Source organism: Anabas testudineus, chromosome 2, assembly GCF_900324465.2.
Source record: "Anabas testudineus chromosome 2, fAnaTes1.2, whole genome shotgun sequence".
Taxonomy (NCBI): Eukaryota; Metazoa; Chordata; class Actinopteri; order Anabantiformes; family Anabantidae; genus Anabas; species Anabas testudineus.
The window spans coordinates 7311212-7326630 of NC_046611.1; the positions used below are offsets into that span (position 1 = coordinate 7311212).

General features: G+C 40.2%; 1 protein-coding gene across 1 annotated transcript in view; it reads left to right on the forward strand.

Moving 5' to 3' along the window:
- zranb3 (zinc finger, RAN-binding domain containing 3) overlaps nt 1-14010 on the forward strand; it is a 72687-nt gene extending 58677 nt beyond the window's left edge. The window contains exons 18-22 of the mRNA XM_026362472.1: nt 4600-4740; nt 7484-7633; nt 8516-8708; nt 12530-12661; nt 13348-14010. Of these exons, the coding sequence (XP_026218257.1) occupies nt 4600-4740; nt 7484-7633; nt 8516-8708; nt 12530-12661; nt 13348-13446 (715 nt within the window). The 3' untranslated portion in view covers nt 13447-14010. The remainder of the gene's footprint in view (nt 1-4599; nt 4741-7483; nt 7634-8515; nt 8709-12529; nt 12662-13347) is intronic.
- Nucleotides 14011-15419: the final 1409 nt, after the last annotated feature.

The window sequence follows — 15419 nt, forward strand, 5'->3', positions numbered from 1 at the left end:
TTGTAAATACTAAGTGCCCTAGGCGTCACGGAAGGCTCCAATAGTACTGTATTTGTGTGTGTGCATGTGTGTGGGTGTATCAAAGGGTGTCAGCTGAGGCATAAGAGAGGATGGGATGAGTGCTGTGTAAGTGTAGATGTGTGTTTTTTGACAAACAAGCATTGTTGCTGGCACACTAATTACAACTGGCGTGGATAGGAGGCAGGAAGAGTTTGCCAATTACAGGGTACACTCCTGTGTGTGTGTGTGTGTGTGTGTGTGTGTGCGTGTGTGTGTTTGTAAGAGTGTTTCTCAACTGGGGAATGTGTTTGGGTGCATGAACCTAATCAAGGTGTGAGTAGGAGGCAATTGGCCCGGCTTGATTTGATACCTGTTTGATTTATTCACTAATCAGAACCAATCAAGCTCCAGCTTCGGCTCAGCGGGGCGATCAAGGCTCACCTTCGCAGCACTGAGATGCTCAGTTTTCAACTACTCCGAACTTATTGCACTTTGCCTGGGTTTCCAACACTGTGGATATTTTCGTCATAAGCCACTCATGGTGATTTATAGTGATTTTAAAATAGTTAAGAGCATTTTAATCCAGTTTGCATCCTGCCTAAGCATGCTTCATTTCTAAAATTACAGCAAACACCGGCTATAAATGGTTTATTGCTTCTATAATATGTCATTGTAATAAAGCAAGAATGATTTTTTTTCCCATGTATATACGTATACTAATTTTCTACATATTGATTGTTTAGTTGCTAAGCAACACACGTTAGTAGTACTGGCTGGTAAAATTCAATTTAATGTTGAATGTTTTTATGAACTTCTGTCCAGGCGGAAGTTTAATCCTGCCAGTCACAGCTGATTAACACTTCAACATCACAGTATTGTTGTATAAAATACTGTAGTAGTAAAATAAAAATGTGCAGGTTTTAAGATGACTGGAGAAATGTTAATAAAATCAACAAAAAGAAACCCAGTATAACCCAAAGTAGCAGAAATAAACATCTATAAACTTTAAAAAACATCTAAAACATGAAATATTGATAAGTAATCAAAATATGTAGCTCACATTATGTAAAGGACTTTTTGAAATTATGTCATTATATGATATCATATTAAAGCTGTACTACAGCAATTTGATGTGGTAATAGGATAAAGTTTGGGGAGTTGTGAAAAATCGATTAAAATAAGAAAAGAATATTTGGGATGTTTTGATTTTCAGGCCAATGTATCAAATACAAATACAAAAACACTGGGTCCTACATTTCCCATTATGCAATTTGATTGCATCTTCCCTCCCTGATTAACACCCACATCTTTCAAACTCCACACCCCTGGTTTATAACTGATGTTTTTTGTTGCAAATTGCAAGTCTCAAGTGGAAGCAGTGAGGAGATGGTTTTCTTTACTTGGCAAAGCTCCTTCAGAGGCACAGAAGACATTCTCACAAGCTGCCATGGTGATGTGTCCCCGTGAATATTTTAATAATTACTGTAATACACATTTTCATACTGTACATTGTTAACTCAATCAGGTTAATGCCTAATGGCTATTTTCTGAATCGTATTGCTGTTCCAGCTCTTTTGCTGAGGCTGGTGTAGAAGAGCAGCAATCAATCAAAGACACTTCAGCAGGGCAAAAATAGAGCAGCAGCTTGTTAGTTTAACTTCGCACAGCTGAGCAAGGTCTGGTCCCGGTGCTGGACCACAGGTCGACCTGGGTGGAGCTGGGCTGCTGTCTGCAGCTCTGCGGGTCTGCTGTCAGCAACCTGCTGCCACCTCAGGCCGGCAGCAGCGCTCCTGCAGCTGTTCATCAAATGACTATCAGCAGAAATCCATGTCTAGATGATCCAGTACAAATCATGTTAGCTGCTGTGTTTTGTCAGAGCTGCTGTAGTTTCCACCACTTCTGTTAAAATATTTAAGAGATGCTCTGACATTTTTGAAAATGTTTACATTTGGTTATCTACAAAGATTTAGATGAGGCGACTGATATTATTTTTATATTTGTGCAGTAAATGTGAAGCTGTCCCCAGTAGCCAAATAGTTTCTTAAAATCTATCATAGAATAACTCCCTACCAAGAAAGAGTCAATTAAATTAACATTTTTAGAGTTTTAAAGGTGCTGGCAGGTAAATTGTGTTACCTTTCCATATGGCCGGGTTAGGTAAAACTAAGTTAGCAACACTATGTTTACTATAAGTGTTTTCTTTGCATTGCATTTTCAAATGTGTTTATTGCTTTTCCTTGCTCCATAAAAAATCTACAGTGCTGCCATTTTAAATATTTTAAAACATTGTTTACATCAGTGTTTACTAGTTTGCAAGACTCTTCTTCACTGCTTTGTGTTGGCACATTGCTATGCTTCTTTGCTTGTTACCACCACAAATTGTCAGTCAGTGGACTAGTGTAAAACAACATAGGGACCCAATTAGACTTGATTTTCACACAGACGTACATGTTTGACAGATGTAATTCAACAAATCCATTAACCAGGCTGCTCCCCTGACAGTGGCAAAACCCTAAATAGCTTTGGATCATGACATAAAACTTAAAACATTGAAAAAAGCAGCAGTCACCTTGGTGTACAGAATTACTGTCCAAGCACCTGGCTTCATAAAAACATGCAAACACACACATCTTTACTCTCCCAGAAGTGCAGTTGGACTCCAGTTTAGTGTTAGGTATCGTGTTTCATCCAGTCTCTGTGCTGCAGCTGTTTGAAGCAAAGGAAGCTCTTGTGTTTGATGGAGACTTACCTTTTTCCTCATCTCTCCTCGGTTTCCAGAGAAACTTTTCCTCTTTGATGTGTCTCCCTCCTCCACTTTCTGTCTCCTGTCATCCATCTTTCCTTTATTTCTTTTTTTTTCTCTCTACCTTCTTTCCATCTACCTCCCAAAGAAGCTATTCCGTCCAGATGGAGGTGGTGAAAATGCATGAAAATGTCACTGCATAACCTGCTTTCTATGCTGGCTAGTGTTTCATTAGGGAACAGCACAACGTTTTTAAATCTTACTAAAACTACAATAAGTCACGTGTTTTCCTTGAGAGTCCTTTCAGTTGGAGAATATAGGTCTGACATATAACTGTGAATATTTCAACTAAATACAGTTTTATTTAGTTTTAAACTTGAAAAATACTGAATAATTCTACATATAACCAATGCCAAATCTTATCTGTCTTTATATCTGCCTTCTATCTGTGTGGAAAACGTTTTTGTTTTCTACATGCCCTATAGTTCTAGGAGCTCTTCCAGTTTTTGGTTTTATTTCACAGTTGGCAAAGCTACTGTTTGCCTGCCAGCAATAAAGTTTCATCAAACTAACTTAAAGAATTTACATTGCTGTCAGAACAAATGGAATATACAACATTCACTATCAATCTACGCAGAAATTAGTGAGCAGTTTTATTAGCTGAGTTGATTGTCCGTGAAACGGCTACACCACACAGTGGCCGTCTCCTCTCTCCATCCATCTGCTGCACTCTCCTACCATACCTACCATAGACGTTAGTTATGCTTCTGGTTGTCAGGTGTTGATTTTAGCAAAAATAATTGTAGTATTTCTTTGTCAGCTCTTAACTGAAGTCAAATGAGGAATATTACACATATCTGGATTACTGATAGGTCTGCAGGGGATCTGAATTCCAGATAGCTACAGTATGTTGTCTGTTAAACACATTGTGATTTGTTGGTGAAGTAGTGGCTGATTCACTTCCCAAAACTGGCAAACATAAGCTTTGCCAAAGTGTCCTTGAGCAAGCTAGTTTGTACCAGCTGCGGGGCTGATATTTAGTAGCTGAGTCCAACCTCTGACCTCCCTGTAGAGAAGGAAAGAGAGACGATAATTGCACTATGGGGACTGTGATAGTGTTATATTATGCCCCTTTGGAAAGCTGTAGTTTCACCTGGAGATGTTTGGTGATTCATCACTTTTCCACTATTCTACTCAGAACAAACAAATCCGTGATATTTTTCCTAATCTTTACTCTAGGATTTCACGTCAGTTCTTACACACTGGGGTCATTTTAATCCTGCAGATTGAGCTGTAGCGTTTCCTGCAAATTTAAATCTGCTCACATAGTATCTGTATTACAAGGGCCATAAAAACAGTGATGGGATAGATTGATTAGATTAGATGATTGACGAGTCCTGTGGGGAAATTAGATTGCTGCAGCAGCAGTAGTAATAGAATTCGACAGGGAAGATGACAAACAGAACATAAGCACAAACACAGAATAGAGAATAAACAATGAAAGGAAGAATTTGCACATTTAAGCACAGATTGCTGTACTATACTAAAAAAAAAAGTGCATTGAGGCCATTTGTGGAGTTTTGCCAGTTCTGTGGGTGGTGGTGTGTGTTACAGATATGTGGGTGAGTCCCAGGATTTCTGCAGTCCTGACCAGATGACTAAGATTACTGATGTGTTTAAGCAACATCAAATTTCCTATCTTACCTGGTGCTAATACCATCCAGAGAGAGACAGAGTTTATGAATCCATCTCCTTACAACTACTCCCCCATGCTCTCAGTGTGAATCAGCGCTCTGGTTATATAACATCTACAAATCCTCCATTCCCTCACAGCCTTGTTTATCCCATTTTCACAGGTACCTCAGCAGAGACGATGTGGCCCAGGCCTCCATTAGCAAGGCCCAGAGGGAGGGAGGCAGCATCCGACTGGTCACCAAGGAAAACTTCTTCACTAAGAGAAGGTCTGCCTCTTCACTAACATCAGCTGCATCAGAGAGGTTGGTTAAAGGGACAAGCGTGTGGGTGGATGTCCAGGGTAGAAAAGGTCATACTGTCCTCAGGTCTTTAAAAGTCTTAAATAATATCCTCTAGGCCCAAAGTTTTACACAATTGAATCTTTAAGTTCAGGTCTATCTAGTAGTAAAGAATACAAACCTTATTTTCAATGAGTGAATAAATCATGTCCACTCTTCTTTGTGGTTTTTAAAGGTGAGGTTTCACAGTCGGTCCACGGTAGTGGTTTGTTTAATAATTTGTCTTCTCTTTGGGGTTTGGTATATTTTCATTTTCCTTCCCTCAGCTGTCTCCATGGAGATCTGTATGTGCCTTGTGGGAGAGACACAAAAGCCTGCTGAGTGTGTTAGTACAGTAAATATAGACTATAATACAATCTACTGGGTGAGATGCAACATCCAGCTCACCCCAGGAGGGAATATCGCTATGGAAACGAGCAAACACATGCTCCCACACAGATGTACACGCATGTACATGGCAACTAGTGTTACATATGAAATGTGTGGGATTGTATGTGAAGTGTCTTAAAGGTGCCAGAACCCAGGATGCACAACCTTGTACAGTTGGGATCGTATATGTGAAAAAAGTAAAAATACAGAACAAACATTCCTGTCTCTCTAAGCTGCTAACAACATGAAAAGAGAATGTGGTGATGCAAAACCCTACATACTTACAGTTTTCTGTAATTAAATGTTTTATACAAGTGTAAATGTTTAGCAAAAGAGCAACGGGAAGAATTGTTGTCTCGCTAACTAATAGCTAGCATGGAAACAACTTTAAATACTTTTCTCTAAAACCTTTAGGATAAACTAACATCCCTAACTAAAGTTCTGATAAAATGTTTAGCAGAAGCTAACATGAAAGATTAACATTAAGACTGAGCGCAAAGGGAATCCTCCCTACAAAAAGTCCACCTACCTGCATGTCTAAAGCTCACCAATTAATATTTTATAACCACTACATTAATGTAAAGACAATAAGTCTACTTAGCGGAGTGTCAAGCTATTTCTTAAATCAAATCCCTGTGATTCCCTGTGTAATCAATCCTAGTAGTGGCAGCAGCACCATGTACCTTTAATCCCAAATGTCTACTAAATGTAATGTTAAAAATTAGATGCACTGGATTTTCTCAAATTAAGCTGTCCCGTGTTGTTGCCTTGCTGTCCACAGGAAACAACAAATTAAAATGTAGCAGTGAGCAAGGTCGATTGACAGCTGGACTCACCAGCGTCAGATGTTTGTCCTCTCATGTGCCTTTGCTTTCCTTTGGTATAAAGCATCAGAGATGAGCCATGGTGGCAAACAGGAGCAGGCTGTGTGCCATTTGCTGAAGGCATGTTGCGTGATTTCTGGGGTTTAAAGTATGAGTTTTCAGAGTTACCTCATGCTGTGATGTCGCACTGCCAACATGCTCACATGCTTTGTGCATATATGAATTTAAATTAATTGGAAATATATGTGAAGTGCATATAGTAATTAATAGGAACACAATTACATGTACATTCCTACATGTTTTGGTGTCTTTGGTGGCATTGCATTTTTCTGTTTAAAATTTACAGTTACTAGCAAACCATGTTTTTCTGGATTACATTTTTCTTCCAAAGTACCATGTTTTCACCATTCTCCATTTGGGCACACCAGTAAAAGGTCTATTTCTGTCTCTCTTTCATCCACTAGACGTTGCTGGCACAGCATTTGTCTCTTGGTGCTTCCAATTTTTGGTATCTTCTCAACTTTGAAGCAGCAAGGTTTTTTAGCGGGTTTTCTTCTCAGTTTCAATGATTAAATCACCCTCTGTAGTGCTCTGTTTCTCTGGCTCTTTGTTCCTCTCGCTGTCTGTCTGAATTGTAAACCACGGGGAAAGAGAATTTAGTCCATCTGTCCCCTCCAACGTGGCTCTAACACCCTGCTGGGACAACGTGGCAAATGCCCAAGATTGCTGTCCTCTGCCAAAATGAGAGGCACGCCCATACACATACTGTACTTGAAATGTTCCTTGGATACATCGTGTATATATAACATAACCAACCACATCTGCAGCACACTAAGCAAGGATTTGGCCTATATTAGAAAGACTTTATACCAATTTCACCAGATCCATAGATATATTTTATCATATTTCTGCACACATTAAGGTATTTCATACATAATGTTATCTGTGAACTGTGAATAACTAATTTAGTTATCATCAATAAAACAATAGTAATAAATAATCAGTCAATGCAGCCAAAGGTTCACAAAGCAGTAAAGAAAATCATGCAAAGCAATAATGAGTTGACATTCAAAAATTAGCTAGACATCATCAACAATTAGCAAATTGTAATCAATTCTGAGGCCATTAAATATCAAATGTAACAGAACAATACATGTTTTCCAATCAATTAAATATGCAAGTAAAGAAATAATCAAAATGTCACTCAATGACAAATCAATTAGTGTTTAACAAGAAATAACAAATTATGTGTCCATTGCTCAAATTACATTTTTCAAATCATCACAAGTAATCAAAGAAATTGTCAAAAAGTACGTTAATAATGTGAATAAAAATCAGCCAGAATAATAAGAAATAAAGATGAAGTCAATCTAGGACGACGGACAGAAGTAGGAACCACTCGCAAAACGCTGTTATAATGCCTTAAATATTAACCTGTCTTTTGTTTGTGAATTTGCAATAAGAAACAAGTGAGAAGCCGAACAACTGATGACTGCGGATTTCTGTCTCCATAGGCTGGACAAGGAGAAGGTGGAGGAGCAGCCATCGTCAGAGTCCGGCTACCTGCAAGCTGTGGACAGTAAGGGTGTCCCTCTGTGTCTGTCCTGCCAGCAGGCCTGCTCTAACACCGGCGAGGCCTGGAGCACAAGATTCTGCAGCCACAGGTACAGTGACACTAAATAACGTAGAGATATTTGTAGAGTGTATTTGTAGAGTGTAAACAGTTTTAAAATCCACAGAGCAGATGTAAATTTAAACATCCCCTCCCTCAGAATACCAGATGGGTGGGGTTTACTGCAGTGGGACAATTTAGACCGTCTGAAGCAAGATTAAATCAAAGAAAAGCATATTAAATAAACTTTTAAAAAGTTTGCGTCTGTCATGTGTCAAACTTTCCAGCACTCACTGTCCTCTGCGCTAAAGCCCGCCCATCTGGCAAAAAGTTTAATTATAGTTGGAGCTTAAACAATGTTTGAGCAAGCTAACTTAAAAATACAGAAGTGTAATGTTGCTTTGCTTTCTAGAAAAAGATTCATTCAAATGACCCTCGTCTAATCCTTTTTTAAAACAGTGTTTTTATGATCCTTAATTAATGACCAATGCATTTGAACACAAATGTAAAGAATCTTAATGCTGGTAGCTCAGTCTCTGCAGTGTCTTTCTTTCCTTGAGTGGGACACTGCAGTTTTTCCCACTCTCTCGCATGGTCGGCTAAATTCTTCTGATAAAACGTGTTGCATGTGTGCATCCCGTTAGTCTTGCTACCCTTTTAAAGCAAAGAAATTCAATTTCCTCAAGTGGTTTTCAAGAAGCAAATTCAGGTCATTTGGTCAAGGTGAGACACCTCACTCTTCTATAACTGGTTGTTCTCAAACTTCAACACACTGTTATGTTTGTGCTCCTTTCAGCAGAATCATAACATCTTTAAGAAAATAACCAATAGCACCTTCAATTAGTTTGTGGAAATAACAAATTTCAGATGTTAATTCTAAATGTACCAAGGTGAAGATTCCAGTCCAGATGTATTTATGTTCTCCAACCGATAGGTGTCAGGAGGAGTTTCAGTTGCGCTCCAACCAGCCATACATGCGCTCCCGGGTGCTCGAGGTGGAAAAGGGCATCTGTCAGCACTGTGGTCTCCATGCCCACGACCTCTTTCTGAAGGTCCGTGATGCCCCACCCTCCAACCGCAAGGAGATGCTGGAGAACACATGGCTGGCCCAGCTGTCACTCAAACAGGTCAGACACAAGAGCAGAGGAAACCAGTGTTCACTCCAGTAGTGTTGGGGGCTAGTTCACTAGATCAGCTTTAAATATGTCTGTTTTTCAACTTCAGTAGGAAACATGGGACTGAAGGTTTCTGAGAGGGCGGTGCATGGGACCATAACACTTTGCAGAGACTGGATCAGTTGTATCTAAAGCTCACAAATCCAGCCTCAAGCATTTCATCTTGTTTCATGTCCTGAGAACTTATGTTTTCTTATTACCAGGTCTCTATGAACATTTCTATGTGATCACAAACTTTAGCACCGCTCTGTACATTATAAACATATAAAAGACTCTGCTAATGTTAAACCAGTGGTTCCCAACCTGTTTTGCTGGGACCACATATTTCAGAGGAGCGATTCTACCAAAGATAAATATTATCTTTAAAGTTATCTGATAATTTTAATATCTGTGTGAGGCATAATGAGGTAATCATCTCACACACGCCACTCACCCCTCACGGATTGCTGCATCAGTATTAACAAGCTCATAATAGTCTTTACAGCTCATAATACTACTAAGTTGAATAACTTTATTAGATTTACAGTATTAAGCATCTGAATGTACACAGTCTCCTGATGTGAGATAAATAACTGACAAGGGAAGCTATTTTTTTGTCTTTGTGTTTGTGTAAGTGCAAAAATAAATTGCCCTGTACTCTGCATCTCACCCACCTACACACAAACACACACACATTTAGGTTGATCTGCACTCCAAGGGGCCAGCTCCCAGTAAATGGATTGCTGGGTCCATTGATTTTTTTTTTCCCAGTGCCAGGCCTCAACCAGTAAGCCTGTTTGATTTGGTTGGCTGTTATCCTGCAAAACCAGCCTCCCCCTTGCACGCACACACACTCACCCCCTTCCCAGTGCCGCTGGCAGCAGCTTCAGTGCCGATCGATGCACCAAGCTTTAGAGGAAACAAACTCAGCCACATGATAAGACGCTGCAGCGGTGCAGGAGCCTCAAGATTATAGGCTCATTCTTTCATTCTTTGGTTCATACTGGGGGTTCTGGTGTGCGTGTGCGTGCGTGTACATGGTGTATACAGGTCTTTGTGAGTACCTTGGGGTCCATTTTGCTGTGTGAATGAATATCTTGGCATGTGTGTTTTGGTATTTTGTGTGTGTGTGTGTGTGTGTGTGTGTGTGTGTGTGTGTGTGTGTGTTACAGGTGCCTGTAAGCCGAATACTGCTGTGTGTGTAAATGTGTAGTAGTCAGGTCTGGTGCAGCAAGGTGCACAGTTTTGGCACAAAAGCAGGTTCAATTGACTGCAATGTGTGTGCATGTGTGTGTGTGTGCAAGAGTGTGTGTGGAGACGTGAACTCTGCCCCTGTGAGCGGGCCTGTTCTTTAAATCTGTTGGGATCAATTCCAGCTTGCTGCCTTAATGTCAGCAGAGTAGCACTCAGAGCAGGAAAATGGATTTTTGGCCCTGAACTCTTCCCATCAGGCTTTTCTTTCTCTGTTTCTAATTCTCTCAATCATCCTTTGCTCTTCCACTTCTCTGTATTTTCCTTTCCACTCTGTACTCCTTTCATTCCTCTCTGTTCTATCTCTGTCTTCTCCCGACTGTCTTTTAACAAACTCGTTGAGTTTCTAGGTCGTTCTTGGGGGTGATCTGCTCCACTGGAGCTGAGTAATCTGGTCTAGTAAACATGGACATGAGCAATTCAGGTCCAAGGAAGGTTCATCGAGTAACTTATCGGCTTTGTATACAGTTTGTGCAAGTGAATTAGAAATTGTTAATTCCTTTGGACTTCATTTGTCCTTAGTATTTTGTAGCCAGATACATTACAAATAGCTGCTATGATGTTCTCAGATCTACAGAACATTTACTTTCTGCTCATTGTTTTGTCTTTTATAACTTTAATATTTTGGTTCAGTTCAGTGAAAAAACTTTAAAACCCACTAAAATACTAAAATACTTCACTGCCTAGCAGGTGATTATATATAAGAGCATGTAGTAGGAGATAAAAAGCCAAAAACAACACTAAAAGAAAATGAATGTTGAACACAGATTTGTGAGGATGCCAGAAACAGTATTCAAAATCTGTAATTTTTGGCTGCTGGTCTAAAAATAAAAGCTATCTGTAACCACCACGTTTCTGTTTGTTATAGAAATTTTGAAATCAAATGTTTGATCTGAAGAAGTGCACTTTTGAGCACTAAGTGATACCGTGACAGTCAATTAGGGCTTTGAAAACAAAAAAACGAGAGTTTGTCCAGGGAAAATCAGCAAAATCTTTTGGTGATTTTGAATTATATTCTTCTTCATCTTATTTCTCTTAACAGATTTTTTTTATTAGACCAACAAACATTACTAAAAGTATGGTGACACTCACGCCTCACTGAACTAGTGCTCATCTTGAAAAGCATTAAAACTATGATGTTATTTGTCTTTTTTTTTTTGTTATATTTAAATGGAGAAATCCCCATTGTGCTGTTTGGTGTAGTTGTGTGCAACACATTGAACATGGACAAGACAAAGAAGACAATTATCTAAGAGAAATCCACTAAGCATGGTCATTGTAAAGGTCTCGAGACAACATGCTGTTCCTGTGACCACAGTTGCTAATAATATTAAGACGTTCAAGGCCTCAAGAGGACGACTGAGCCCAGGTTGAACAGAAGGAAAGTTTGAGTGGTGTAAAAAGAACCAAGAAAAACTGAAAGCTCCAAGATCAAAGTACAATAGTGTTCAGTCGCACCATATGTTGTTTGTTGAGTGAAAGTGGGCTCCATGGAAGAAGACCCAGGAAGAGCCCACTTTGAAATAGAAACAGAAACACTTCATCACATGTTGACAAACCACAGTGCTTCTGGAAGAATGTCCTTTGGGCAGATGAGACAAAATTAATTTTTTGAAAAGTTAGATCATCTCACAGGAGAAACTATCACGCTTTTAAAGAAAAGAAAACCATTCCTACTGTGAGACATGTGCGAGACTCTGTTAGGTTGAAAAAGCCAAAGCTCACAGTTAGGAGAAGGCACCCATCACACCAGAGAGAACTGAAATAAGTTGAGAAGTGAACAGGTCTCATTAAGAGCTACAGAAATCCAACACTACAAATAGTTTAAAATTAAATGTAGGAAGACATATCCTGCTGTATCATGCTATCCCCTGCGGTTTATTCAACCTAATTTTGGTGTCTTTGTCTGGCAGATTTTCAAGTATAGCTTTAAGTCGTAAGTTTTTTCCTATAGCTGCCAATTATATAGACCAAAAACATTTTATTGATTGATATGGCTGTATCTGAGGTATCTGATGGTGATGGATAATAGAAAGTCAAAGGTCACTGTCATTGATTTGGTGAAATTATAGTTTTCATCAAATGGTCTTATCCTCACAGTCACACAGGCTTACATTAATCTCAGCATTTTAGACCTTTATCAGAGACCTTTTTCTGTTGTTTGCTTTCATTATTTCCTTTTGTGAATTTCTGCCATTTATGTGTCCTGCTGTCATGTGTACTCCTTGAGACTTATTTGTTTTTATCTTCTTTTATTGTGAAGCGCATTGCAGAAGTGCCCCTGTGGTGCAGAGATTTGTTTAATATGAATGATTTGTGTGTGTGTGTGTGTGCATGGGTTCGTGTGCTGTAGAATAACAATTTAAAGTGCTGTAGTGCTCTGAGAAAGACATAATTTCAAAAAATTAACTTTAGCATAGATGGATGTCTTGGGTGGACAGTGTAATCACAGCTTATTCTTGGGAGTTTAAAGCAATATGAGAAAACATCCAAGGGTAATCAGCGTGCTGAGGCGCTCACTGCTTCTTTCTGTGTGTTTGTAGCTGAATGAGATGATCCGCGCTCCGGTCGAAGGGGATTTCTGGCAGGTCGACCACATCCGGCCGGTCTACAGCGGAGGAGGACAATGCTCTCTGGACAACCTGCAAACGCTCTGCACCGTCTGCCACAAAGCTGTATGTGCACACTCTGCATCACTGCACCCATAGCAACCACAACAACCATTTTTAGAGCCAAAGGGCTTAGGGGGCAAAAGCAATTTGTCTAACGTTTAAGGTGCACAGTGGATAGACCTCTCCTTTATCCCTGTATAAAAAGAGAGTCCCATCACTCATGTTGAGGATCATAAGTGGTGGCAGTAATATGATACATGGTCAAACACATTGATCAAGAGTCATACCATCCCTCACAAAGCTATATACTGCCTGTAATAACATCACATGATATAGCTGTATGACATGTTGATGTATAGCATTTGTAGCAAAATGCTATATATCTGTCTTGGGAACATTTTCCTTCTTGAGCTTCTTCAGTCAATATTTCATAATCACACACAATTCACTTCTTAAAAGGAGAACTGGTTGGAGAGCAGAGCTTTCATTGTAACCTAAAATGCGCTTTACTTTCACGCCAAAAAGCATTTTCGTCAGAGTGGGTGTCAGTTTGGAAGGAGATGCTTCGTATGTTGACGTATATAAACTGATGTGGAGAACTGCACGTTCTGATAAGGGGATCCTCTCGCTGTTTATGCCACCACTCAGACGCTTTAATCTAGAGATGCTCAATATATTGATCTCACTTTTCTCTACAGTGTCGACTGCAGATTTAACCTCTTACATCATGTTACATTTTTTCTCCGCAGAGGACGGCTCAGCAAGCCAAAGAAAGGAGCCAGATGAGGAAGAATGTTGCAGCTTCCAAGGTTGCATCAGACATCAGCAGGTTCTTCATAAGGAAATGAAAGGTTTAATAAGGGTTGTATAGATGTAAAATTTCTCGCTAGCTTGATTTCTAAAAGTCTGCGTAAAGATGCATCATGTTTCATCACAGACAAAACTCACATTAAATTATTAGAAATGCCAATCACAGTTACAGATTAGGATTAAAGGCTAGAATTTATTTCAATCTCTTGAATAGCCCTACTTTTCTTCTACATCACTTACCAGTAACATCGGCGGCATCCCGTTGAACTCAATTGCTGAAGATGTTGTAGCGAAGGGGGTTTACATTAAAAGAATTGTGACGACTGCATCAAATGCAAATTCGGCCAGCTCCCCCCTCGTCCCCGAACCGTCACAACTGCGGCAGTTTTGATTTATGACGGCCCCTTTTTGCTCGAGGCTGAAATGGGGCAGGTTGTTTAGAAAGATGCTGCTATTTTAAGATTTTGCAAACTTGGTGAAACATAGCAGGTGAGAGATGAATTGGGGGCTTTGTGATTAAAACTCTACGGCTGAAAACGCAACCAAGTGTCCTCATTGACAACAAGTAGCACCTTGAAAACAGATGAGTGCTCCCAAGTGAAATAAACACCTATTTTCATCTTGATTCATGTTGCCTTCTTCTGTTCCTCTGGTGCTTTAACCGTGGTGTAAAACTGTAAATACACCAAGAAGCGGTTATTCTGACAAGCTAGCAAATTGTTTCATCGCCTCAAGTCAGGAACATTATTGTCCATGTCCACGCATCTACCTCCTCTTCAGCTGTGCTTGATGATCTGAACAGAGCTAAAGTCAGTCAGGAGGGCTATGTTTAGAGAGACGGAGAGCAGAGTTACTATGGAAACAAGGCTTCAGGTTCAGCAATGTCGGGAATATTGAATCTGTTCTTGTGAGAGTTATACAATGAGCCAGACAGACATCAGAAACTCCAATCGATATCAGCAGGTTCCTGTGAAAATGAGGCCGTCACATTCCTCCACAGCAGAATTTTACTTTCCCTCATGGCGAGGCTCTATTGTTGACGTCGCAGATGTCGTCATGTCATGATTTGTCTGTCTGTCAGCCGTGTCAAACTCCAAACTCAGCAAATTCCACCATCCCTGGAAAGTTTCAAATTTTTCTGACAGCCCCAACTTCTCCCAGCCTATGAGAGGGCTCGGTTAAAGCCACAGCTTCAAACTTTCTCGCAGCCCATGTGGGTGCACGCGTGGGTGTGTGTGTATTTCCCCTACGGCTGCTCCAGGTCTCCACTTAATAAGACCGTTGTTCCTCTCCTGTCCAAACCGACAAGCTTTGTGAGTAATGAACATCTCCCAGGCAGCCTTCCAACAACAGCAGGTTTCAGTGTCAGTCCCTGTCAGCAGTCAATGACTCTGATCTGCTGTTTTATTACACCCAAAAGGTGTGCGTTCATGTGTGTGTGTGTGTGTGTGTGTGTGTGTGTGTGTGTGTGTGTGTGTGTGTGTGTTCGTGCGTGCAGGAGAAGGAAAGTGAGTGAGGAAGAAAAGTAGTGAGAAAATATAGCATTTTCTGTAAGGTTACACAAATAAAGCGTGTGTGTTTGGCAGATGAAGTGTATATTGGAAGAGGGAGGAAGCGGTGTGTGTGTGTGTTTGTCAGATTGAGCCATAATGAGGCAGCGCCCAGATGAAGATGTCTCATGTTCTTCCCAGAGGGTCTGCTGGGTAAAGAGCAGCACTGCAGCCGCGTGACACTGTTTGCGTTGGACAACTTATGAGCCCAGAGGAGAAACATTACCTCTGCAGGTGATGACAGTAATAAAGATGGACTCATGATGGTCACCGGGGTTTGTGTGTTTGCTCTCGGTCTAACACACCCCTCCCTTTCTTTTTTCTTTTTTTTTTTAAGTCAGCATCAGAGCAAAATCCAACTCACTTTTTCCATCAAGTGCAATCAACATCTTTGCCTCGGTGCCACAGCTGCAGAGACGTTTCAACAGGTTACATAGCAACACAGCATACAGTGAACGTCA